Source organism: Oncorhynchus clarkii, chromosome 3 (assembly GCF_045791955.1).
Source record: "Oncorhynchus clarkii lewisi isolate Uvic-CL-2024 chromosome 3, UVic_Ocla_1.0, whole genome shotgun sequence".
In the NCBI taxonomy this organism is placed as follows: domain Eukaryota; kingdom Metazoa; phylum Chordata; class Actinopteri; order Salmoniformes; family Salmonidae; genus Oncorhynchus; species Oncorhynchus clarkii.
The window spans coordinates 52,934,472-52,961,678 of NC_092149.1; the positions used below are offsets into that span (position 1 = coordinate 52,934,472).

Sequence of the window (27,207 nt, forward strand, 5' to 3'; positions counted from 1 at the left end):
GCTAGGCGCACCGTTTTGAGTGTGTCAAAAACTGAAACGCTACCGGGTTTTTTCACACTCAGCAGTTTCCCGTGTATCAAGAATGGTCCACTACCCAAAGGACATCCCGCCAACTTGACACAACTATGGGAAGCATTGGCGTCAACATCGGCCAGCATCCCTTTGGAACGCTTTTGACCCCTTGCCCCAACAAATTGAGGCTGTTTTGAGGGCAAAAGGGGACACAACCAGTGTATTCAATGACAAGGGAAGCCAGGCTTCCCCAAAAAACCCACAAATAAAATAATTGATATTTCGTCTCTATGTTTCATAATTGTCCTTCAATTCGCAAGAGGCTGAATGTATCCTACCGGACAAAGCATCCGAGCGAGTGAAACAGCGCCCCTCTGTGTCTGTATGTGTAACCCATCTATCTGATGCTGTCTGGTCGAAAAGAGTATGACATTGTTGCTACCCGTAGCATTGAACGCAAGGGAGGCCAGTGAGCAATCAGCGTAGTATAAAATAATAGCCAATCAGCATTGAGCTAAACTGAGTGAGCTCAAGTGTGAATGGTGCTGGCGCACCAAAAAAAAGTGTCAAGGAAAGCCAGTTTGGATAGGGCTTCACACCAATCAAATCACATCGAGAGCAAAACATCATTGACAGAAAAAAATGTAATTGTTGCATCTCTATGTGTTGTTGTGGATAGCTAGACAATAGCTATTTAGCTAAAATGGTCCCTTTCCTAAATTAGCCATGAATAGAGATAGGGATTTGTACTTAATTCTCTGTACTGGCCTATGATTATAATGGCGATTCTGATCAAACTGTAAATTCCTACATTGTGCCCCTGGCCTGAGAGGATGGAAGTTCAATATGTAGAAGGCTAATGTTAACTAGCTGGCTGAAGTTAGGCTAGCAAGCAAGCATTTTAGCCAGGCAGACTAGGACAACAAAAACAGCACACACACACACGCAAAAAAAAACAAAAAAACACACACACACACACAGATATCATAACTATGGACAGCCACATATTCACCTTATTTATTTAGCTTGTTTTTGGTATATTTTAGTTGTCACTGTATTAGAACAAGCTTAGGTGATTTTATGAAGTTCAAATATAGAGGTTGAAATGGTGTAGGAATAGTGGAGGCAGCTCCTGTTTTCTTTGCAACATGTGGTTACTCTCTGTAGTTCTAAATCAATAGTTGTCTACAGTAGTAGTTGAAATGTTAAAACATTAACTTGCTTGACCATGCTGTAGGTCATGTAACTGTTTGTTACATTGCGATATACTTTGTGGACTTCAGCGGACAGAGGTTGCTCTCCGGTTTTGTGATGAAACAAAGGTGTGTTTGAAGTTATTCTGCTACTGTGTCTTCTTATTGTCTTGGCCTTAGGCTTATATACAGTACAGTTGAAGTTGGAAGTTTACATACACCTTAGCCAAATACATTTAAACTCAGTTTTTCACAATTCCTGACGTTGAATAATAGTAAAAATTCCCTGTCTTAGGTCAGTTAGGATCACCACTTTATGTTAAGAATGTGAAATGTCAGAATAATAGTAGAGAGAATGCTTTATTTCAGCTTTTATTTCTTTCATCACATTCCCAGTGGATCGGAAGTTTACATACACTTAATTAGTATTTGGTAGCATTGTGTTTAAATTGTCAGGTTTGTAGGTCTCCTTGCTCGCACACGCTTTTTCAGTTCTGCCCACAAATTTTCTATGGGATTGAGGTCAGGGCTTTGTGATGGCCACTCCAATACCTTGACTTTGTTGTCCTTAAGCCATTTTGCCACAACTTTGGAAGTATGCTTGGGGTCATTGTTCATTTGGAAGACCCATTTGCGACCAAGCTTTAACTTCCTGACTGATGTCTTGAGATGTTGCTTAAATATATCCACATACTTTTCCTACCTCATGATGCCATCTATTTTGTGAAGTGCACCAGTCCCTCCTGCAGCAAAGCACCCCCACAACATGATGCTGCCACCTCCGTGCTTCACGGTTGGGATGGTGTTTTCCTCGGCTTGCAAGCCTCCTGTCACGTCTGCTCCCGCTCTTCCCTCCCCTGGCGCTTGAGGGCGTCAGGCTGCCCTGCATCACGCACTCCTGTCATCAATTACGCACACCTGCCTTCCCTCATCACGCTCATCAGCGATATTGGACTCACCTGGATTCACACACTCATCTGTTTATTTCCTCGCCTGTATTTGTCAGTTCTCTGCTCTGTTCCCTGCTGATGCATTAATTGTTTGTGTTACCTGTTTACTGACGCTGTTACTGTCTCGTTCCATGTCCATTCTATATTAAATGTTTTACTCCCTGTACCTGCTTCGTCTCTCCAGCGTCCTCCGATGTGACACCTCCCACGTTTTCCTCCAAACATAATGATGGTCATTATGGTCAAACAGTTCCATTTTTGTTTCATCAGACCAGATGACATTTCTCCAAAAAGTACGGTCTTTGTCCCCATGTGCAGTTGCAAACCGTAGTCTGGCTTTTTTATGGCGGTTTTGGAGCAGTGGCTTCTACCTTGCTGAGCGGCCTTTCGGGTTATGTCAATATTGGACTCGTTTTACTGTGGATATAGATACATTTGTACCTGTTTCCTCCAGCATCTTCACAAGGTCCTTTGCTGTTGTTCTGGGATTGATTTGCACTTTTCGCACCAAAGTACGTTCATCTCTAGGAGACAGAACGCGTCTTCTTCCTGAGCGGTATTTCGGCTGTGTGGTCCCATGGTGTTTATACTTGCGTACTATTGTTTGTACAGATGAACGTGGTACCTTCAGGCATTTGGAAATTGCTCCCAAGGATAAACCAGACTTGTGGAGGTCTACAATTTATTTTCTGAGGTCTTGGCTGATTTCTTTTGATTTTCCCATGATGTCAAGCAAAGAGGCACTGAGTTTGAAGGTAGGCCTTGAAATACATCCACAGGTACACCTCCAATTGACTCAAATTATGTCAATTAGCCTATCAGAAGCTTCTAAAACCATGACATCATTTTCTGGAATTTTCCAAGCTGTTTAAAGGCACAGTCAACTTAGTGTATGTCAACTTCTGACCCACTGGTATTGTGATACAGTGAATTATAAGTGAAATAATCTGTCTGTAAACAATTGTTGGAAAAATGACTTGTGTCATGCACGAAGTAGATGTCCTAACCGACTTGCCAAAACTATAGTTTGTTAACAAGAAATGTGTGTAGTGGTTGAAAAACGAGTTTTTGTGACTCCAACCTAAGTGTATGTAAACTTCCGACTTCAACTGTATCACGACTGCAAAGCATACGAACTAACAGGTTATAGAGCAAACAATGCAATTATCACAACAAATTGTAATACGGCTTGTTTCCCCTGGCTTGGTTCCCCAGTGATTTTACCCACACACCGTTATTATGAAGGTGTTCCTAATGTTTTGTACACTCAGTGTGCATAAGAAAGTTTAATATGATGATCTCATACTAACTTTATCGTTGACAATGCACTGAAAAGGTTAGGTCTCTTATTAGTTTCAAGATTCCAAGTGCAAGGGTTTGTAGGCTTGTTATTACAGCTTGGTGACCAGAGTTTCATTTTAGTTTGGAGTCAAGAGGGTTCGAAGAGACACCTTATGTCATCTGCCCTTTTATGTAACTCACTGACAGCTAAGTAAAGGGTTGTGGTCAAGAATCGGCGGGATCTCTGACTTGAGGACCCAAAAGGACATCAATAATGAGGGCTATAGGAGTGCACTTCTTGGGATGACATGGCCGGGAGGATGGCTAATAAGGCTTTAAAAGCCACAACTGTCCACCTGGCCCCTTAGCAGACCACCAGCTGTCTTTTACCCAAAGTGCACCCTGATTCCTTCTGACAGTGGGAGATCTGTGGTTGCAGGATACCACAGGGGCCAACATTTATGTTAGCGTCAAACAAACAAAGGCTAAAGAGAAATTTGTTGGACTAATTAAGTTTAGGGGGAATTTATTTGCTTCCTCTCTTTCTTATTCAAACGGCAGAGAAAAAGAGAAATACTTACTTACTAACTTGATTTATTGATGAAAATTCCAATGTGATGTCTGGCAAACAACATATAAATAACTTAAAGGGCATCTTAAATGCATTCCCATGAAATTTTTAGTGCCACTGTAATATAAGCCACTACCTGTCATGAATCACAAATAACCTTGGCTCTATCCTCTTAGTTCAGCTCAGTGTGCTTCATTCCTTATTACTGGCCTGACAGGGAAATGTTTACCCATCCGACAAGAGAGATGCCATTTCATAGTCACAAAAAGGAATTGCATCTGACTGGGGCAGCACACTCTGTCCCCATATCCTTGCTGGCTATAATTTTGTTGTCATTTTGTGTGCTGTGATCACATCATTGATGTGACAGTGCCGGGCATTAGGTAAAGTCCCTGAGCTGGTGCTCACTTTCAGGCTTTTTCTCTCCTTGTCATCCACATTGATTAGATTAGACCCAGGTGGCAAACATAGTTCTTTGGGACATCAAGGGAAAGGATGATACTGTTCCTGACTGAAAATTCAGAGTTAAAATATTCAAAGATTATTCATATGTCTTATTATGTATTTTAATATTTACAATAATTGTTAAAAGGAGATACCTTAATACCTTATAAAGAGACCTGGCTAGCAACCATAGGCAGATTTGTTGATGCGGTTGGACAGCTCCCCTTACTGTAACTCACGTTTATGCTTTCATTGATGGTACACAGTACATTTTGCAGTGTTAAATCAACACTTAAAGACTTAATTTTAACACTTTCTCAGATAACATATGGTCCCACTCTACAGAGTGTAAAAAGTACTCTGATTATAGTTATATATACATCTCCATAGCGTCAAAATTAAAACTGCATTACACTTGCCAGTGTTATTTATATTTAACACCACGGCTGACCTAGAGTTAACTCATATTAGTGTTAAACAAAAATACTGTGACAGTAAGTCATTTCGGGTGTTCTTTTAACACTGTTTGGCGTAAAGCTAAATTTGCACATTTCCCATGATGCCTTTTCTGTTAAAGTAAATTGTAGAGTTACCACCCATGACTGTATTTGTTAGTGACAGAGATATGGTTGTTGAATTCTTTCCTATTAAAGGCATGTGGTTTTCACCAAATTAGTATCTAAGGCGAATGTTATCATAAACATTTTACTTTATGACAACACATTACATATATCATAAGGTGTTACTTTGATGGCCTAGTTTACCCTAACACATTGGTGTTAGGAAACTCCTGGTTTGCAGGCCACATCAAGCCTGCAAGTCACAATATTCTGGTTTACAAAGTGATGTGTAATTCCTATTGGAATCCAGAACAGAGTTAGGATATCCAACAGTTGGAATTTTTATTCCCCTGCAGCCTGCATTCAGAATGACTGTCAGGGTTGGGAAACTTGATAAAAAAAGACCATATAAACCTTTCAAACCAGAACATAAGCTATAAATCTAACTAACTGATTGGGTTAGTTTAGAAAATAATTATATATACACACACACACACATTTTTCTCCCCAATTTCGTGGTATCCAACTGGTAGTTACACTCTTGTCCCATCGCAGTCCCATACGGACTCGGGGTAGGCGAAGTTTGAGAGCCATGCATCCTCTGAAACAACCCAGCCGAACTGCACTGCTTCTTGACACAATGCCCACTTTACCCGGAAGCCAGCTGCACCAATGTGTTGGAGGAAACACCGTACACCTGGTGACCATGTCAGTGTGCACTGCCCGCCACAGGAGTCGCTAGAGCACAATGGGACAAGAACGTCCCTGCCGGCCAAACCCTCCCCTAACCCAGTCAACGCTGGGCCAATTGTGGGTCTCCCGGTCGCGGCCGGCTGCGACAGAGCCTGGACTCGAACCAGGATCTCTAGTGGCACACCACTGCGCCACTCGGGAGGCCTAGAAAACAATTATGTTATTTATCTTTGTGTAGCATGAGATGAATCAATCAATGTATGTGCAAAAATACAGATATTAAAAACAATCCCAAAAAATCTACATGCAGAGCATGCTGGGAAATATGATAATGATGGGTGTGGTTTTGATGGGACTGTTTTACTCTCCACAGTGTAAAACATGAACTCTGGATATTAACACCATCACTCTTGCAGAATTAATTTAACTTGTGAATCAACTCTAGAAATGTTACACTGGCCAATTTCCTGTGTAATAGGATGTTTTGGGGACATTAACTTTAGTTGAACGAGCTGTCCATAGACATACAGGTAAAGTTTCTTACAAAATATATTTTAGAAAAGAGATATCAAATGGGTTGAACTGAAGAAATTAGCAGGCAGTATTGTTCATTATATCTCCCATTATAACCATGCATTTAAATAATGCTTATGGCTATAACAGATTCAACTTTCATTCTTTCATATTGTCTTCATATTGTCTGGTCAGAGGAGGGTGTGTGCCAAGCCTGAGGTCCCTCCTTAACCTGCACAATGACCTCCTGAGGGACTGACTGGCCGTGACGTGGATAATCAGCCTGCTCCCTCTGTGGTTATGGCCACTAGCTGGGCTAATAAGAACAAAGTACTGGGGCTAATAACAAACAAATGGGAATAGAGCGTGGGGAGAAAACAAACTATGGTGCTGCTGCATGGATGATTCAACCATTGGTTGGTTCGAGAGAAAAAAAAAGCAAGCCCAGTTTGCTTATTAAAGATCAGTGATGGAAGTGAACCATAATGCTGTAATGAGGATGGGAAGGCCTGCACAAGCTCCTGGTTGGAGGCACAGGCAAGCCCATGCTTGTACGTTTTACAGGAATAGATGACTGGAGCCTATTGCCCTGCTGTAATGACCTCTCTTGTTAGCCTCAGATGCATGGCTCTTCATTAGAATGCAAAGCCTTTCACCCCTCTGGATACCCCACTACCATAGATGGGGGGTGGTTTTGCACCGTTCAATTTGGCTTGTTTATGGTTCTAACACAGACTTCATGCAACTTTATTGAAACAGAATGCAACATTTATTCAAAGTGATGTTCAGTATGCTGATACTTGATACTTCATTTCAAGCCTGGCTGTTTTCCCTCGGGAAATATAATGTTGATGACTCAAGAAAACACAGGAACTTTTTATACATCAAAAGTATTCCGTATATTTTACTCCGGTTCAAACCTGACTGATTTCTGCCCGACAGGCTATGCTGGCTATTTCAGTTATTAGCAACTTATCCTCGACACTTTCACTAGTCAATTGTCTTGACCTGTAAGAATGGTATTTAACCATGCAGCTACACAGCACTTCTTCTGATTGTTCGCATTGTGTTTTCACACCTTTCTTGATAAATGCATTTTCTGAACTTGCTAGAACTTGCAAGGGTCTACCAGAAGTGTATGGTAAGGGCATACAATAATGTAATCAGCTGTGCTGATCCCTCTGAGTCAATACACATCTGTGAACACTGCACATGGTTTACTGAGTTGAGTTCTCTATTTCAAGCTGTTGAGAGGGTTGGGGAGGAGGACAATGGCAGCCAAGCAGCGGGGTCTGATGTTAGAACAACGATATGTTGTCTTATCATGACCTCTACCAATGAGCTTTGCAATGCCCACATGTTGAGGAACATGCTATTTTTCGGAGACATTGTGTTGACGTGGAGCATAAAAACACAAGGCAATTTATGCACTTCAAGAAAAGATTGGAGCTAGGAACACAATTATTTCGCTACACCCGCAATAACATCTGCTAAATACGTGTATGTGATACATAATAGTTGATTTGATTTTTGCGAAATGTTTATAGAATTTGGGGCTGGCCTTGTGATATTTATCAAAACAAAATGTCAATGTATGCATATTTGGATTAGTCTCACGTATTTCAATCGATAAGTAGACTTAAGTAAAATGTGGAGTTTTGCCAATCTTGTAAAGCAACACACAGCATCGACTTGGCTCATTCTGGACTACAACATTCATGTTGGATTTTGTCCAATGACCCTGTCACACTGCCACACATCAATGAAGCTCTAATACTGAAAAATAGTCAAGATGACAAGATGAGATCGACCTTTTTCTGCAGAATAGTTCCCTCTATAGTTAGTCTAAATACTTGAGAGGAATATCAGTTTTTCCCCCCCTGTGCATAATTAATTAGTTCTATAACTGCTAATCAAACAATACAACTCAAAAGAGTCCACTCGTTTAATAATTACAGTGATATCTTATCATATCATTCAACAAAATCGCACGAATTCTTAAGATTTAAACACATTTGTTAGAATTCTGAAATACAAATTGGGTGAAATAACTTCCTTTGTCTCAAGTCCATCGAATTTTAAAATTATTTTCAGAATGTTATTTGATTGGTGATTTTGTTTTTTTCATTCTTGCTGATTTTGATTATGTTGTTTTATTTGTCAGGGCACTCGCGTGGAGTGCTCTGATTCAAAACTTTAGACCAGGGTAATAAAATATTTACCTGCCTTGGGACTCATAAACACATCTTCAGATGAACGGCATGATTTCACGCTATATCACAAACATTTTAAAGCATGAAGTGCACTGCCTGTCATTGCCTGTCATTTTTACTGTGTTAATAATATATTTTTGTTTCCCCGGTAAACATACTTTACCACTCTTACCACATTAATAGGTAAATAACGCACGTTTTCCTTAATAATGTCAAAATCTACAGGGAGAAAACAATAATTGTATGTTTCCGGCACGACTATTTGTATTGATATTGGTTTCTACAACCAACATGAGCATGTGGAAATGCACCACAAAGATATGAAATAGTTAACATATAGATGTGATACACATCACATAAAGTTCTAATTTGATCAAATTAGGACATGATGCTGATTGATTGTCTCTACACGCAAATGGGGTTTATGCACAAAAGCCATGATGATTATCCCAATTAAGAGCTGTCTTATTAAATTACTGTCTTGAGCTAACCAATAGCAATAGTTGTTTCATTAGCAAGGAAGCGTATTGAAAAGCAAATCCTTCCTGATTGCAGGATGGTGTCAATTGGCTTATTTGCTCTCTTACTCAAAGTGCCTCAAACCATAGGAAGGCGTTTTTTCGTTTGCTAGATTAGAGTTATTAGGCGTGGACAAAAGCTTACATATAGTTTGCCTTAATAGCGGTTTGTCATTGAGAGCTATGCAGCTCGAGAATTGCATCTTGCCAGTTAGTGTACTATCCAAGAAATGTCTGAATGTGGGCAGTGGCTACCCATGCTCCGATGGATCTGAGCTCGCAGGACCATACTATTATATCTGCTAGTGACAACCTGGAGAGAAGTTCACCTCTGAAAAAAAATTCCATGGGGATGACGAATCAGTCAGAGGCAGACAATTTTTCCGACTCCAAGGACGCATCAGGGGACGTCCAGAGAGGAAAACTCTCTCCTGATCTCCACGGAGTCTCTGAAATTCGTCATAATTTCGATGGATCTTCAGGAGAAAGGTATATCCTTTCTCAATCTAACCAACCACAGTCAGTCGCAGCAACTCCAAGTGCTATGTTCCCCTATCCGAGTCAACATGGACCAGCGCACCCGGCTTTTTCTATTGGGAGTCCGAGTCGTTATATGGCCCACCATCCAGTCATCACTAATGGAGCGTACAACAGTCTTCTGACCAACAGCTCCCCGCAAGGCTACCCAACCGCGGGTTACCCATACGCTCAACAGTATGGACACACTTATCAAGGAGCGGCATTCTACCAGTTTTCCTCCGCGCAAGCTGGGCTGGTGCCTGGGAAAGCGCAGGTATATCTGTGCAACAGGGCCCTGTGGCTGAAGTTTCACAGACATCAAACAGAGATGATAATCACTAAACAAGGACGGTAGGTATCCCTCTCCAGTTACATCCTTTTCACCACAAGTCTGGGGTGGAAGGTGATTGCAATTGTAATTCGTTCAAAATATTGTCTATATTCTCAATATAATTGAACATGTTTGACTGACTATATATTTTATTAGATTGTTTCACAAATGATTTCACAATGTGATAGATCAACAAAAGTGCTGGTCTGTTACGCATGACACATCGCCTGATATCACATCAGCGCACAACATTTATATGATTATTCTTTGTATTATTACAGACGGATGTTCCCCTTTTTGAGTTTCAACATTTCTGGTCTCGACCCGACGGCGCACTACAATATATTTGTGGATGTTATTCTTGCTGATCCAAATCACTGGCGATTCCAAGGTGGCAAGTGGGTGCCATGTGGCAAAGCGGATACAAACGTGACAGGTACGTTCCTGTAGCCTACATCTCGGTGAAGTGTACAGTGAAGATAATGGTTGATAATTAAGATAAACGTAGGCCTTGATTCTGCAATGGCAAGCTAACACGCAACATTGAACTAATACAACCCAAACAAATATATGATCTAATTAATATAATTGAAAATCCATATTTGTATGATATTTTCTAATAGCAGTGCATTTCAATGTATTTAATGCCTTTATTTTCCACAGGAAACAGGGTGTATATGCACCCTGACTCTCCAAACACCGGGGCGCACTGGATGCGCCAAGAAATCTCATTTGGAAAGCTGAAGTTAACGAACAATAAAGGAGGTTCAAATAACACGGGACAGGTCAGCTACGACATTTTAATTTTAGATACAGGCTATAAAACAAAACGTTAAATAGTACGACCAGAAACGTTCAAAGACCCTCAACTATTGAGTAAGGAGAGTTTGTTGTGCTCACACCTGCAGTTACATAATAGTTCGCTTATTATGTTCCTCCTCAATAATTTATCATAATCTAAAGTCTAAATAACAATTTTTATAAAAGGTGTTATTTTTCTTCAAAACGAAGGTATTTTATGGAATATCTTCCTTGTACCCCCAGATGGTGGTTCTACAATCCCTTCACAAGTACCAACCCAGGCTCCATGTAGTGGAAGTCAACGAAGATGGAACCGAGGACTCCAGCCAACCTGGAAGAGTACAAACGTTCACTTTCCCAGAAACACAGTTTATCGCAGTCACAGCATACCAGAATACAGACGTAAGAAAATCATTTTGAAAAATGTTATTGACGATAATTCCATTCGTTAAGTATTATAGTATTGTTGCCTATATCCAAAAGCACATTTCCTTCGGTATATTAGGATTTGGAACGGTAGAAAACAACAAGCACCTGTTATTCGTTCAAATCTGCCTTTTTTTTCTGTGCAGATTACGCAGCTAAAAATCGACCACAATCCATTTGCTAAAGGATTTCGGGACAACTATGACACGTAAGACTATTTGTCAATTACTATTTGTGCTTTTATTGTTTGTGTTTAATCCCGTTTGTTTTGCTTGGTTCTGCCTCTCTCCGATTAGAAATTAAATTAAATGATACAGGTAAATTAATTGGAGAACCCATTTGAGGCAATTCAAATGATAGAGATCCTTTTAATGTAAATTAAGTGTGGCCTAATTATGCCTCAATATTTTTTGCTCATGCTACATTTTAATCTACATAAATTTCAATCGCAGGAAAACTTTTAACCAACATTTCTAATACAGCAAGTTTTTCGTTATATTGTGAGATTGTTAGGTTTTTCGTTAGGCTATTGCAAATGAACAAAATAGGCTATTCATGAGAAGTCATATATACAGCCGTATCGTATATGATATAGGCCTATCAAATTCTTGGGACGTGCGTTCATTGGGTGCGAGGATCGGTATATAGTATATGTTGTGTCCACGTTGGCTCTTCAATATCAATAATCTTAAAATGTGATCAGCATCGATAACGAATTAGCCTATCAAGGTTCAAGTTTCCGTTTAATTTGAATGGGGACACATGAATAAGCATATGCCTAATTATAATTTGCAGTAGGCCTCAGTCCACTATAATAACCACATTATGGTGACTTTTTATCAGGCCACTGGTTAGATGATAATAATTATTTGATGATGTCCCCAAAAAATGTAGGTAGTCCTAGGCCTAGTTCCTTCTGCATTTGTATCAAATTGGCATTTGTGAAAGTTTCTTCCATTCTTGCACATTGGCAGTGACGGATATTTCTCATGATTCATAGTTTGTTTGTATGTTTCTCCCTCATCTTTTCAGTGTCTACACAGGTTGCGACATTGACCGGTTAACGCCATCACCGGGTGACTCGCCTCGCTCTCAGATCATGCCTGGTGCGAGATATGCCATGGCTGGTTCTTTCCTACAGGACCAATTTGTCAGCAGTTATGCCAAATCTCGCTTTCACCCTGGCGTAGGGACTGGTCCTGGCACGGACCGCAGCGTCCCACTTAGTAACAGCTTGCTATCCCCGCAACAAACCGAAGAACCCACAGTTGCATCCCCGCAGCGATGGTTTGTCACCCCTGCCAATAACCGACTGGACTTTGCCGCCTCGGCATACGATGCCGCCGCGGCTGCTGATTTTGCGGGTAACGCGGCCACCCTGCTGTCATATGCAGCCGCTGGAGTAAAGGCCCTTCCCCTGCCCACTGCAGGGTGCTCAAGCAGACCTCTCGGTTACTATGCCGACCCATCCGGTTGGGGCACACGCACACCACCCCAGTACTGCAGTAAGTCTAGTCCTGTTCTATCCTGCTGGCCCACAAATTCTGTTGGCGGCAGATCAGGCACCTCTAACTACCTGGTTGATGACGCCGACACCATTCCAACAGAAAGGTCACCCATCGGAGGGTCCGATGAGGCAAAACCAAAAGACTTATCCGAATCCAGCTGGATAGAGACGCCGTCTTCAATCAAGTCGATTGATTCAAGTGATTCTGGTATTTTTGAGCAAGCCAAACGGAGAAGAATTTCACCGTCTGCCACACCGGTTTCGGAAACCCAGTTGAAATCTGAGATGTTGGCGCCAAGAGAGTGTGAGAAAAATTGCGCCAAGGACATTGGTTACTATAGTTTCTATCCACACAGTTAAACATCCATACATCTGGGGGAAAAAAACGCATGACCCATGTGTTATTTTTAGATCCATCTATCTGTAGCCCATATCCAACTGATAATATCCAACGGACAGGCCTATCAGTTGCAATGCACACCCTGTCTTGGGCCAACATTGACGAACGATTTAAAGATGTTGCGTCGTAGTGCATAGGCATACTAGGCAAATTTAGGCGAGATTCTTCCATTTAACAGTATTAGTTTGCTATCTGATAGGCCTTAATACAATAGGCTATTTATTTAATTTGAAGATTTTTCACCAACAGCAATTGTCTATTGTAATTATGAAAATAATGTACATAATATTTAACCCTTTAGTGATACTGTGAAATTAATGTAAACTATTGAATTCATTTGTAATATTTCTAAGTGTAGACATACTCGTTGGTTGTGTTTTAAAACGCATATCGTAGGCCTATACTATAAACAAGTGATCTCATACAATGTGTTAGATAACAAAAAAAATAACTATTGCGAGTCTATGATGGCTATGTCGTTGTGTAGCATACTTTTACTGGTAGGAGCGAGATCGGAGGATATGTAGCCTAATTATTTCGGAACTCATTGTAGTAGGCTACTCTTTGCCCATCATGTTCAATCACAGTGTCAGTACAAAATATCCAGATGTTAGACATTTGAGGACGCAGCCATTTTATCTTACGCAAAATAAGATGGAAATTCATTATAGGTGTGGTAATAAACGTTTTAAATGTTGATATAGTGTACTTTTTACTAGGCTACATTAATAAGGGGAAAAAACAATGTTGTAATTTTTACGTCTTTTTCGGACCTTCCATTATTTTTTACAGATTGTGTACTAGTGTATGTGGAAGCTTCTGTATCTGCTGTAATGTGCTTCATCGCAATAAATTATAGAAACGTTGGACCAAGATGCTTTCATCCTTCTAAATCCACAGTAGCCTATGCATGGACCAAACGTGACGTACGCCAAAACATTTCCAACACAAGTTACCAATTTTTCATAGAATGGCAAAATTCTTGGATTTTGTGGCTAATTACAAGTTAATATAGGTAGGCCTGGAAGTCACGGGCTTTAAACAACAGGGACCATAAAACCAAGTTCGCACAGAAGGGAGTCGAGATTCCGGACCACATTACCGAAAAGGTGTGAAATTATGCGAAAATGCGAGATACGAGCGCATCTCAGTGAACTCGAAGTTTTTTTATTCATTGTTTTTTCAACTCAAATGTATACACGGAGAGAGAGAGGGGGGGGGGGGGGGCATCATAGTGAAATGGCATCATAGTGCACAACTTTTGAACAGAGGGGTCAACTCTGCCTGATCAAAAGTTAGGCAAAAGGCCCCATTCAGGGACGGGCCCAAGTGCGAATTATACAGTGGTCACATTTTTTTTCACGGGAGTTCATATCACGTAATTTTATGGGCCTAATAGTTAAGACATGTATTTTAATAGTGAACATGTATTACTTTTTAATGTGGTATGAACACAACCAGTCATGATGTTTTCATCTGATTGTCTAACATAATCACTTCAACAAGTATGCTACCTGCATACATTTGTCTACTCCAAAATAATTCCAGCATCCAAGCATTACATCAGCCATTAGATGAATGGAAAAATACATCTGTTACAAAACACCGAAACTTGTAATGACATTCAGTGATTGTCATTAGAACTACAGTCTTGTAGCCTGAATTAATGAATGCTTCTTGCTGACAAATGGATCATTTTTTGCACAAAGAAAATGCGGGACACCTGAAAGGGGGCTGAAATAGGGGACGAAAATGTAGCTGTGTCTGTCCTGAGCTGGAAACTGTGAGGGACCAGTTGAAACAAGGCAACAAGAGTAAATATGTCACCCCCATGCAGAGCCCCACCCCCCGGGCCAATTTACATATTGCATGTGACTAACACATTTCAGTGAATTACTATAGCTCCCACCTTGGGCCAATCAGTGTAATTTTGTAAATGCCGGATCTATGGCAAGACCCCCCCCCCCCCCCACACACACACACACACACACACACACTCCCCCACCCACCCAATTGATACAATGCTGCAAGTTTGCTAGCGAAAACTCAAGACAGAGAGAGAGATATATATATATATTATCTACCTCACTTGCTTTGGCAATGTTAACACATGTTTCCCATGCCAATAAAGCCCTTGAATTGAATTGAATTGAATTGAGAGAGGCAGACAGGCGGGGCAGAGAGATGATTGCAATTGAAATAAACTGAACCAACCGTCACTGGTTTAAACCATGACATAGAGCTGGGGGTGTTCGCTTAATTTGAAATAAGGTTAAATTTTTATATTTACCACTGTATCAGTGTAACATTGCCTTTTAAACAAATTGGAGAATGATTAAATTAGAGACCCCCCTAAAGTTGGACTTTTGTTGCATTTAGGGGGGCTCATGTCTCATTGGGGGGTTCTGAGCCCCCCCCCTGTTACTCAGGACCTGTAAGCCTATACAGTATCTGCACCACTGACATCTTGTGGCTAACATGATGCATTACATGTTACATTGTGTATTTTATTGTTCATTGTCTTTTAGGTAGACAATACAAACATTCACTACCAGTCAACATTGTGGAAAGTAATACTGCATTTGCGAATGCCTTGCATAGCTAAATAGTCTTCATATATCTAAATCATCATGACGTGTAGTACCAGTCAAAAGTTTGGACACACCTACTCATTCCAGGGTTTTTCTTTATTTTTACTATTTTCTACATTGTAGAATAATAGTGAAGACATCAAAACTGTGAAATAACACGTATGGAATCATGTAGTAACCAAAGAAGTGTTAAACAAATCAAAATATATTTTATATTTGAGATTCTTCAAAGTAGCCACCTTTTGACCTGATGACAGCTTTGCACACTCTTGGCATTCTCTCAACCAGCTTCAACTGGAAGGCTTTTCCAACAGTCTTGAAGGAGTTCCCAGATGAGCTGAGCACTTGTTGGGTGCTTTTCCTTCACTCTGCGGTCCAACTCATCCCAAACCATCTCAATTGGGTTGAAGTCAGGTGATTGTGGAGGCCAGGTCATCTGATGCATCACTCCATCACTCTCCTTATTGGTCAAATAGCCCTTACACAGCCTGGAGGTGTGTTGGGTAATTGTTCTGTTGAAAAACAAATCATAGTCCCACTAAGCACAAACCAGATTGGATGGTGTATCTCTGCAGAATGCTGTGGTAGCCATGCTGGTTAAGTGTGCCTTGAATTATAAATAAATCACAGACAGTATCAGCAGCAAAGCACCCCCACACCATCACACCTCATCCTCTTTGCTTCACGGTGGGAACCACACATGCGGAGATCATCCGTTCACCTACTCTGCATCTCACAGAGACACAGTGGTTGGAACCAAAAATCTCAAATTTGGACTCATCAGACCAAAGGACAGATTTCCACCAGTCTAATGTCCATTGCTCGTGTTTCTTGGCCTAAGCAAGTCTCTTCTTATTATTGGTGTCCTTTAGTAGTTGTTTCTTTGCAGCAATTCGTCCATGAAGGCCTGATTCACTCAGTCTCCTCTGAACAGTTGATGTTGAGATTTTGATGCATTTATTTTAGCTGCAATTTCTGAGGCTGGTAACTCTAATGAACTTATCCTCTGCAGCAGAGGTAACTCTGGGTCTTCCTTTCCTGTGGCAGTCCTCAAGAGAGACAGTTTCATCATAGCGCTTGATGGTTTTTGCGACGGCACTTGAAGAAACTTTCAAAGTTCTTCACATTTCCGCATTGACTGACCTTCATGTCTCAAAGTAATGATGGACTGTCATTTCTCTTTGCTTATTTAAGCTGTTCTTGCCATAAAATGGACTTGGTTTTTTAGCAAATAGGGCTATCTTCTGTATACCACCCCTACTTGTCACAACACATTGATTGGCTGAAACGCATTAAGAAGTAAAGAAATTCCATAAATGAACTTTTAACAAGGCAAACCTGTTCATTGAAATGCATTCCAGGTGACTACCTCATGAAGCTGGTTGAGAGAATGCCAAGAGTGTGCAAAGCTGTCATCAAGGTAAAGGGTGGCTACTTTGAAGAATCGCAAATATAAAATATATTTTCATTTGTTTAACACTTCTTTGGTTACTACATGATTCCATACGTGTTATTTCACAGTTTTGATGTCTTCACTATTATTCTACAATGTAGAAAATAGTAAAAATAAAGAAAAACCCTGGAATGAGTAGGTGTGTCCAAACTTTTGACTGGTACTGCACGTCATGATGATTTAGATATATGAAGACTATTTAGCTATGCAAGGCATTCTCAAATGCAGTATTACTTTCTACAATCATTATTGACCAATATTCTGGTCTAAAGGCAAATACTACTACAATATCTGTGTATCTCATTGATGCCGTTCCATTTGTATACACCAGAGGGCATCAAATACTTTCCCAAAACTATGCTTTATGAGAATGAACAATAGTTCAGATGAATCAGTCAAAACAGCATCAATTCTGCCAGTTGACTGAACGATTCTATGACTTGATATATTTTATATGATGCCTAGCAGCAGGTATTGTGCCCAGAGGAAAGGAGGGATGGGATGGAGTGAGGGATGATGTTTGAGGTGGATGGTGAGGACATGGGACTGGTACCGGGCATAAGAGATGTGTTGTTTAGAGTGGAACTGGAGCACAGCTGAAACCTAAAGGAGGGCAACGTGGGCTCCCCCTTTGAGGCTGAGAGTCAAAGGAGAGCTGCTGCCATGCTTTCGAACCAAGGCCAAGTCGGACTCTGAATTTGGATGACGGGAGCACGGCCTAGTAATGGTCAGGTGTGACCAGTCTGAGTAGTGTGATGTCCTATCTTGGTAACCTCCAAGGCCTGTCCATGAGATCCTAATCCATTTAGATCCACTCCTATTCTGAGACAGTTTATGAGGATGGGCCCTGATCTCTGTGGTGAGTGAGCGAGTGCACAGGGGGAGCTGCTGGTTGTGAGATGGAGAAATGTTCAGAGTTGGACTGTAATATGGTCTGTCAGGGCTTGGAGAAGCAACAGTTGTTGTGGGAATAGGGCATGCTGCTGTCTAGAGGAGGGGACTAGGGAAAGTGAGACATTATCATGACCTATGACCTGAGCATTGCAATTGACCAGCCAAGAGGGGGCAGAATATGTTAAGTGTAGATGGACTTTTTTCTCAGCCACATATTTACTGCCATGCATTCACATCTATCCTTTATACACTACCCATTACACATTTGAATAAATAAAACGAATTCCCTTAAAATAAACGTGACTTTTAAAAGACATGGACATTTTAAAATGACATTATATGCTCTGGTTTCTAGCCTAGTGCTGTAGTTTGAGTCAGAGTTGTGTAAATTTGTCTCCTGTGTTGAATCTGTCTTGTTCTTTAGAATTGTCATTTTGTAATCACAAACACTTCAACGAGATACGGTAGTCTACCAGCATCATCCGTTCAAAAAGGTAGCCTACCAACATCATGGGCAAAAGAGAAGGGCCCCGATAATCTATTCTGCCGCGTCACGACAAAGCAAAAAGGATGCTCATGGTTTGTTTTGCATGGATATAATATAAACTGCGCCCCTGTGAGGAATAATTATCTGGCAGGGCTTCACGACTGCTAAACATGTGACCATAGCGTGTCAATTCGTGGTTTTTTTCTGCACCGCACTTTTCAGACCTGACAGAAATAGTGAAAATAACAGTTGACTACCACCATTCCATACACACGGACCCATTATTGTTCACGCAACAGAACATGGACATCAAGGACCAAGGAGCTCAAATGGAACCGCTGCTGCCAACGGTAAGGAGCCACTCACCCCCCATTGTACTGCTCTCAGCGGACGTTATTATCTTTGTGGCGCACATTGACTACATCCCGCGTGCATCGTTATGATCCAGATATTTTGGCAGTGAAAGTGATTTAGATGATGACAAGTAACATGTGGAATGTACTACAGTGTCACAGCCGATATCACCAGCGATATTGACACAATTAGATAAACAGGAAAGCCGGTATATAAAAATAATATAAACAATCTGCTACCGTGGTTATATCAACCACCTGCAGTAGCATAAAATATACCATATTCTTTTCACACACCAAGCGTTCTAACCTATGCATAAATGTGAAATGCAATTTTGGTCAAGGAAATATTTTGGACAGCTTTGATTTGATGTTATGAAGACATTCTATTATAGGCTTCCACCTGTTTTCATTATAAAATCAGTGCATTTAGATATAGTTCTCTTTTCCTCAATAGTCTATAGACTCGTGTCATGTAGAATATAATAGAACAGAATTCTTCATTTTCTTCTAGGAGGAAATTCCTTGCACAAGGATTTGGTGAGTCAAACAGGACAAATTATACCACTGGGTTATAAAATATGAATATAAACATATTGCTCATAAATAAACGAGTAAATCTGTATAAAAAAGCGGTCTTTCTGTGACTGAAGAGTGCAGCTCACCATTGCAGGCCTATACACATTTCATTAATTTCCTAATTATAGTTAGTAAGTGCTTCTTCTCTGGCAGATGACATTTGATTTTAATTTGGTAAAACCAGTGGTGACCCCATGCACCAAGGTCATGTAGTACTTTATATGAACCCAGGGAAATAGATTGTACAGTATGTTTACACGAACATCCACCGATTCACAGACACATTAGTGCAACCTATGAACTCATAAGCCTGATTGATCTATGAGGTTGCATAATCATATCCTTGGGGATAGTCTCAGGGTGCCTGCCAAGTGCCCTGCTAACGATCAGAGAGCCTTGAGTTAAGTGATCAGACAAGTTGCATACATCCCAAATGGCAGTCTATTCCCTTCACAGTGCACTAATTTTGACCAGGGATCACAGGACCATGGGTGTCTGTAACCAGGCAGAAAATTGTATTCAATAATTGCTTGTGGGCAAAGTTACAACTTGTGTATAGTTATAACTTGTAGCTAGTGTATTGCTTATATCTTGCACTGCATAGAACTGGGACAGTATTTGGTTTGGCTGCATTGGGGGGTGATGGGCTTCCTAAGGGAATATCCAGCAACTGCACGGGCCTCTGATGTCAGCCTCAGTTTAGCATGTCTGTGAGTGCTTGTGGAATTGCTTAGCATCCGACCGCAAGGTGCTACAGAGGGCAGTGCATACGGCCCAGGACAGCTCCCTGCCCTGCCATTCAGGACCTCTATACCAGGCTGTGTCAGAGGACGGACCTAAAAAATTGTCAAAGACTCCAGCCACCCTTTTCATAGACTGTTCGCCGCTCTGCTACCGCACGGCAAACGGTACCGATGCGCCAAGTCCACCAACATTAGACTGCTAAGTAGTTAGTTAATTAGTTAACCAAATAGCTACCCGGACTATCTGCATGGACCCTTTTTTGTACAAACTTTTTTTGATTCATCGCAGACACTGCAGCTTCTGTATAGTATCTGTCCTGTTGACTAGTCACTTTATTCCTAGTTATATCTACATATCTACCTCAATTACCTCATATCCCTACACATCGACTCGGTACTGGTATATAGCCAAGTTATCGCTACTCATTGTGTATTTATTATTACTTTTGTTATTACGTGTTTTACTTCGATATTGTCGCTCTATTTTCTTTCTCTCTGCATTGTTGGGAAGGGCCCATAAGTAAGCATTTCTCTGGTAGTCTACAACTGTTGTTTACAAAGCATGTGACAAGTAATGTTTGACTTGATTTGGAAGGAAGGATGCAATGAACATTTTGCAAACTAGTCCAGATTAAATTAAAAACAAAACATGTTTATGCACTACCGACATCTGTGCTGCTATAATCACTTCCGAAGAGATTTGTTTTCATTATCCATTTGCTGTTGACAGTAAAGCAGCTTTTTATATAACCCCCAAAATACAATCCTCTGTCTGCATTGACTGGTGTGGTGACTGACAGGTGGATGAGCCTGTTCTGATCCTGTGCTTAACACTGTCTTGTACCTATGTTATACCCAATTAATTAGAAGGGTTGTGAATCAGAAAGCTATCTGGGTTGTCGAGAGCCATGTGCAATGATGAGTTATCGCTTCTGCCTAGAGCACTATTTTCCTGACTAATCTCTGTGCCCAAAAATGTGATTTGACGAGCTAATTTTCAATCACCTCACACACTTATCACACACTTCAATCATCAGTCATTTGATTTAGATTAGATTATGTATACTTGATTGTCTGTTGCTCACATACATTTACTTTGCGTTCAGAGAAATCCACAACAAAAAGAGAGAGTTATAAGGAACATACAAACAATTTATGGAAACGACAGCTTCAAGGTCCAATGCAGCCTTTAAAAAAACATCTCAAAATCAAATCATTTCTGGGTTACTATTAAATACCATACTTTAATAGTTTTCCATTAAAATTGTCAAAAATAAACAACCTTTTAGCAAATTTTTTTTTTTTATCTCAAAAACTAGGACTGCCTGGTCTGAGTGGGGAGGGATATTTAATCTGAAAGTAGCTGTTATTGGCAGAAAGATTTTGAACTATCTTTGTTATTGTTCTATATTAACTTACAGTATACCGCCTGGTGATGTCACCAGGCAAGCCAAAACTCAACCCATGCAAAACCTGGGCTGTGTTCAGTATGTTTAAACATTCTGGAACATTACACTGAATGGAAACGGTGCTGTACTGAACGACCAGTTGAAAAACAGTGAGGGGTTGGGGGTTGGGGAACACTGTCAGCATGGCCATTTCCCTTTAAATACGTCACTCATTGCTTCAAGTCACACCTTCGCCATACCGAACAATCAGGAGCCAACGTACCTCAAAGTCTATTAAATAGACTTTCCACTTTAAGAATGTACAATAACGTTTTGGGGAAACGTGTTGTTCAGTACAAACCGTACCTCAAAGTAGCGAGCGTTCAAGTGAACTGAACGCACCTCTGCTAATCAGAAAGTCTTAAGTAGATTGTTTTTTCAACCAACCAGCAGCTAACACTGATCAAATTCCTTCACACTTTTACAGTGTTAGTTTCATCAGCTGTTCATCAGCTCTACAATATGATACAAAACACAGGAAAGACAGCATTTTGACTGCACTGGGCCTGCGTCTTCATCGGTTACCTGTAATGAGAGCATCCTCCTTTTCTACAAAACATGTTAGTGGAGTGTAAAGAAATATGCACACATGGCTTTGCTGCATTCATTGCATTCATATATATAAGACTCATATTCAGAGGCATCATCATCATATATATTGGATATTCTTTCATTATGTTCTAGTCCGGTAGTTGCTCAAAGCTATCTATATGCCGGGTTCCCCCATAGCAAATATTTGGCCTAAAGTAATTCACTCGCTGTCCTCAACCCTGCTGAGAAGACCCGGTGGCTCAAACGGATTTGATTGATGAACCACAGGTGAAGCATTTGTGGACATCTTTGCCTCCAAAAGCCTCTTTGAATACCAGGCCGCATGCCACATTACACCCTATTAGGCATACTGTTCATACCGGGGTATTTTGAAATACCGACGGTATGATTTTCAGTACCGCGGGGGCTGCGGGGGGTATCGTGCTACACCACTACCTATAACCACAAATGAAGTATAACTATAAGAAATCTAAGATGTGTCAAGTCAATTATATCCAGCTCAGGGCTCCAGCTTGGTTGGCTAACTTGCTAGCTAAGTGGTTACATGTCAAAGATCAAGCTTCTTGGTTACAGCAGAGATATTCAACCCCCTCCTGGATCAAGATCCCTGTTTCCTAAATGTTTGTTTAATTCGTTTTATAGCGCCTCTTGTGTGTACTTCTGGTAATACTGTGTAACCCGGTATGGTACAGAAATGGTGTGATGGTATAAAATCTGGATACCATCCAACCCTACACCCAATTACTTTATAGTGCACTACTTTTGACCAGGGCTCTGCAAAATGGATTAGGGAATAGGGTGCCATTTGGGACGCAGGCGCAAGACTTCTGGAAGGCAGGACAGCTTCTGCCTTGCACAGGTTACTCAGTTGCTTTTGAAGTTGTAAGGTTTCATACCATGTTCTTGCTTGCCTAAATGACAATATTGTATTTTCAGGTGTCAACTCCTGGACGCAGAAGTGTGGTAAGTTAACCCTCTGATTTATTTTTAAAGTGCTTGAAAATGTTCCTGGTCTCTCTGTCGAAGCACATCCCAGTGTGACTACAATAGATTCATAGAATCAATCCTTAACAATTGAATTCCTTCATTGTCAGTGTCAGTGTTGTCCTTGTTCAATCCTGGCAGTTATACACAGACAAATATTGTTCTGGTACTGGGAGTCAATGGAGCATTTACAATAATGAACTTAGGCCCCTACACTGCACAGAAGGGTTTTAGTTGGCTACATTGGTGAGATGGCTTTCCATCTTTTGTATTGCCCCTTGGCTTACCTGAGCTCCAATCAGCACGGAGAGAGAGAGAGAGAGAGAGAGAGAGGGGGGGGGGAGAGAGAGAGCGATAAAGGTCAGGCCAGAGTGGCTGAGCTGACAGGTCATGCAGCAGATACTGGGAACTCTCCCAGCAGCCCCAGGGGAGGCGCAAGGCGATGCTCTGTGCTCTGCGGTGCGGTATGGAGCAGTGCAGCGATGGCAAGCTGCTGCTACAGGGGCTATACACTGAAAGTCATACAAAAGAGGGAAACACAGTGGCTTAGCACCAGCTAGCTCCCTCTTAGATAAGAGGCTGGACACCAGTGATGTCACTGCTGTAATCTCATGCAGGATTGGTGGATAAATGGCTGAATCAACAGAGGCAGCGAGTGGTGCGTTTGTAAGTCGGTTCCTGGCATGTTGAGAGGGTAGATTGCTTAGCCGCGTGTGTGCCTGTCCCGGCAGCAGAAGCACGCTGGTGCTACGGAGCTCAGCTCGGCTCAGCCTCCTCTCTTCGGCACAGCAGCACTCTTAACTACAAGAGGAGAGGGAAAGGTCATGCATTCTGCTGGAGGCTTGGATCCCAACAGTCGCTTTTATTCTTTAAAGGTATGCCTGTGCTCTGTTTACTCTGTAAAGGTATGCTCTGTTCTCTGTTTACTCTGTAAAGGTATGCTCTGTTCTCTGCTCTGTGTTTGGGAGTTTCTTTCATCTCCGGGTGTTCTTAAGGTTATCTAAGGTTAAAGGATGTGTGTTTGATGCTGGTGTTTGTTGGTGCTGCTGATAGCCTTTCTGGAAATATCTGTGCACCTCAATGTCAAACAGCTTGACTTCATCATGCATGCAGTATCCTGTTCTTTAATGACCTGTCAAAGGGCAAATTTAACACAAGGACGCACTATTTGAATGGCTTTAGTTTAATGGCAGAGTTAACGTTGTATGTAAGCGTACAATGTTAACCCCGAGAGATAGGAGGAGATAGGAGAGCGATACAGTAGAGGACAGGTGGCGGAGAAGAGAGAGGAGAGAAGAGAGAAAGGAATGAGGAGAGAGCAGAGAGGAGAAAGGAGAGAAGAGAGAGGAGAGAAGAGCGAGGAATAAGGAAAGAGGAGAGAAGAGAGAGGAGAGGGGAGAGAGGAGATGGGAGAGAATAGAGAAGAGAGTGGAAAGTGGAGAGAGAAGAGAGAGGAGAGAGGGGAACAGAGAGAGTAGAGAGCCTATCCTGCTGTGTCAGCCATTGATTCCTGGGATGCAGGAAAGGAGATAAGTGCACTCATGTTTACTCTGCACCAGCAAAGGCAATTTTGTATTACAAAGCCTATTGGGTCTCTGTCCCTTGGATGTCTTTCTTGAGTCTTCGAGATGTGCCAACTTTGTTGGGAAAAAGTGATTGGAAGTTGAACAAGACTGTATTCGCTGTACTATGTAAGTTGTGTTCTATGCCAAGCTGAGCTCATCTGAGCACAGTGTTGTTGTCATTATTATGACGCTGCTGGCCTGGTGCTGATGCTGCCAGAGTGACCATTGCCATATGCAGGGATCAGACCCCTCGTCCAATGAAATCACTTTGGCTGCCCCCAGCAATCCTCCAGTCCTCTGCTCTTAAAAGATGGCTTTGCTTTGAGCGCACGCCACTCAAACAGTGTGAGTTAGGCCAACACTATTCATCATCATCATCACACTCCCTATTTTCACCACTGTTGTTCAGGACATGTATTGTAGCCTACCGACCTTTGGTCGTCTTTTTTCTCTCGTTCCTCATTCCTACAGTATGTCATGCTTCTATGCACTTATGTCAATCTCATTAGGAGTTGTGGATATAGCCCACCAGGTTAGTCCGAAACCCCTCACATTGAGAGGTGTTCTAGAGTGTGAAAGTAGGTCACAAGCCATTGCTTCTGGAGAACAGTTAGATGAACCCTAAAACAGTCGTACACTACTTTAACTCTCTACACGCACCACAACATATGCATTGGCCTACAGACAGCAAAGAAGGCTATACACGACAAAACATAAACACACTTCGGGAAGCAGTAACAGAATACAGTAACGGCTAATGTAATGTATCGCGAAATGTGCAGTGTTGTACTTTAATCCTGCAGCACTGCACAGACTTTGATCCCTCCTGTGTATTAGCATTCAGATTATCACCCTGGGCCTTGGCCATGGAGTCTGACCCGTGTGCCACTGCAGCTGTGGATGGACAGCAGTGTCCTTCAGCATCCAAATTGGCCCTGGTGTCCTAGCTCTGCTCCAGGGCGTTGACGTGCGGCTTGCTGACGCTGAGCCGCCTTCTTCGACAAGAAGGTTCAGCATCAGTGAGCTGTGCGTAGACGTCCTGGATTAGAGCTTCTGATGTCCGAAACAGGTTTCAGTTAAGCAGTGTCATTACACTGTCCCTCCACCCATTCACACACATGACATCATCCCACAAGTGTATGTTTTGTGTGAGAGGGCATAGTGCTGACTGAAGAATCAGAGAAGTACAGTACTGCTGTATTCTAAGCTAAATTTAGCTTTTTGATGCCAGCAAGGTTTCCCCCCACTTGTTTGGCTTATATTTATTTTTGTCACTAAAAAAGTAGGTTTCATCTGAGTTTCCGACCGTCTTAGTGAACAGCATCAAAATAAAGCTGATTTCATCATTCTTAGTGTACACGTTCTGTACAAGATGCCAATTCTTGGCAATGTTTCTAAATATTTGTACCGCGTACATGGTGCTTTATGTCAAACTCTTCTATTTAAAAATGTTAAGCAATTTCTATGAATGTATGTAGTATAACCTGTTAAATTGGCTTCAGTTTATTGAGTACAGTTTTTTTCAGTCACTGGGCCCAATGTTCACAAGTATGTGGTACATTTTCACAACTCTTAATACAAAACTCAAAACAGAAAGTCAAAATGGCTTGTTTCAAAACTCTAAGCACATGTTCAATTGACTAAGTACAACACATAAAATCATAGTCACTTTTTCATCTAGAAAATACATGTTTCACATTGCAATATATGTTCATATAAAGTAATTGCCTTTCACCACGCAATGCTCTCATTACTTTTGTTATGATTCTCTTCTCTTTTGTTAAAATACATCTTACTATTAGTTCATCCGATTGCACTTAATTGATGATCACTTAAACAGTTGGTAAACCTATACACACTGCTTTACTAAAATTGCATTGGACAATACAGTACTGTAATACTGTAATATATGCCATTTACGTAGCAGACACCTTTATCCAAAGTGACAACAGTCCACACATTTTGGTATGTGACCCCAGTGGGAATAAAACCCACAAATCTGGTGTTGCTAGTGCCATGCTCTTGTGAACTGAGCCACGTACAGTACCACAACAATACATAAGCATAATACAATACTATAAAATAAAATACAATACAAGATTACATTACAGGTGGATGATGTATGATTGCCATCCCCATGAGCATACGACCCGCAATTTACAGTACTGTAGCATACTACATTCAAAGCTCAATTTTGAAAAATGTATCTTAGATTTTTTTGCTATTGGATTAACTCATTGTTAAAATAACTAAATTGAGAAGATATCATTATGTTGTGTTTTGGCGATTAAACCAATGGACTCATTATATTTCACAGTAAACTCATATTTTGGATCACTGGTTGTGTGGTGAAGGATGTCCACAAACACAATGAATACACAATGAACGGTTTTGAATATACGACTGGCTGCATTACACGTGTTACCACGTGTAATGAAAAGCGAGCGTTGTACCTTTTCATTTTCAGTAAGTATTGATTACCCATTTATTTGTCTTTTCCTCCTGAAAGGTAGGCTTTATTCTGTAGTCCTATGCAAAATGTAGCAAGTGTTGCTGTCATCATTCTTGCTGCTTACAGTTCAGTAGCCATACCTGCGAGATCAGGTGTGCGTGTCAATTAAATAGA

The 27,207-nt window shown here is 41.1% G+C and overlaps 2 protein-coding genes across 3 annotated transcripts in view; both read left to right on the plus strand.

The window, feature by feature from the left end:
- The first annotated feature begins 9,131 nt into the window (after positions 1-9,131).
- On the plus strand, positions 9,132-13,789 carry LOC139397600 (T-box brain protein 1-like). Its single transcript, XM_071144194.1, is given in 7 exon segments — positions 9,132-9,226; positions 9,228-9,818; positions 10,080-10,234; positions 10,462-10,583; positions 10,843-11,001; positions 11,172-11,233; positions 12,058-13,789. Coding segments are annotated over 7 exon segments (2,019 nt in total). The 3' UTR covers positions 12,893-13,789.
- Positions 13,790-18,591: 4,802 nt separating this feature from the next.
- LOC139397574 (sodium-driven chloride bicarbonate exchanger-like) overlaps positions 18,592-27,207 on the plus strand; it is a 51,854-nt gene continuing 43,238 nt past the window's right edge. Inside the window, exons 1-2 of one of the 2 annotated variants that reach the window (XM_071144192.1) lie at positions 18,592-18,707; positions 22,969-22,995. In XM_071144192.1, coding sequence (XP_071000293.1) covers positions 18,660-18,707; positions 22,969-22,995 — 75 coding nt within the window. In that variant the 5' untranslated portion in view covers positions 18,592-18,659. Of the gene's footprint in view, positions 18,708-22,968; positions 22,996-23,741; positions 23,892-27,207 lie in introns of those variants that run through there. The other variant, XM_071144193.1, reaches the window with a different exon arrangement.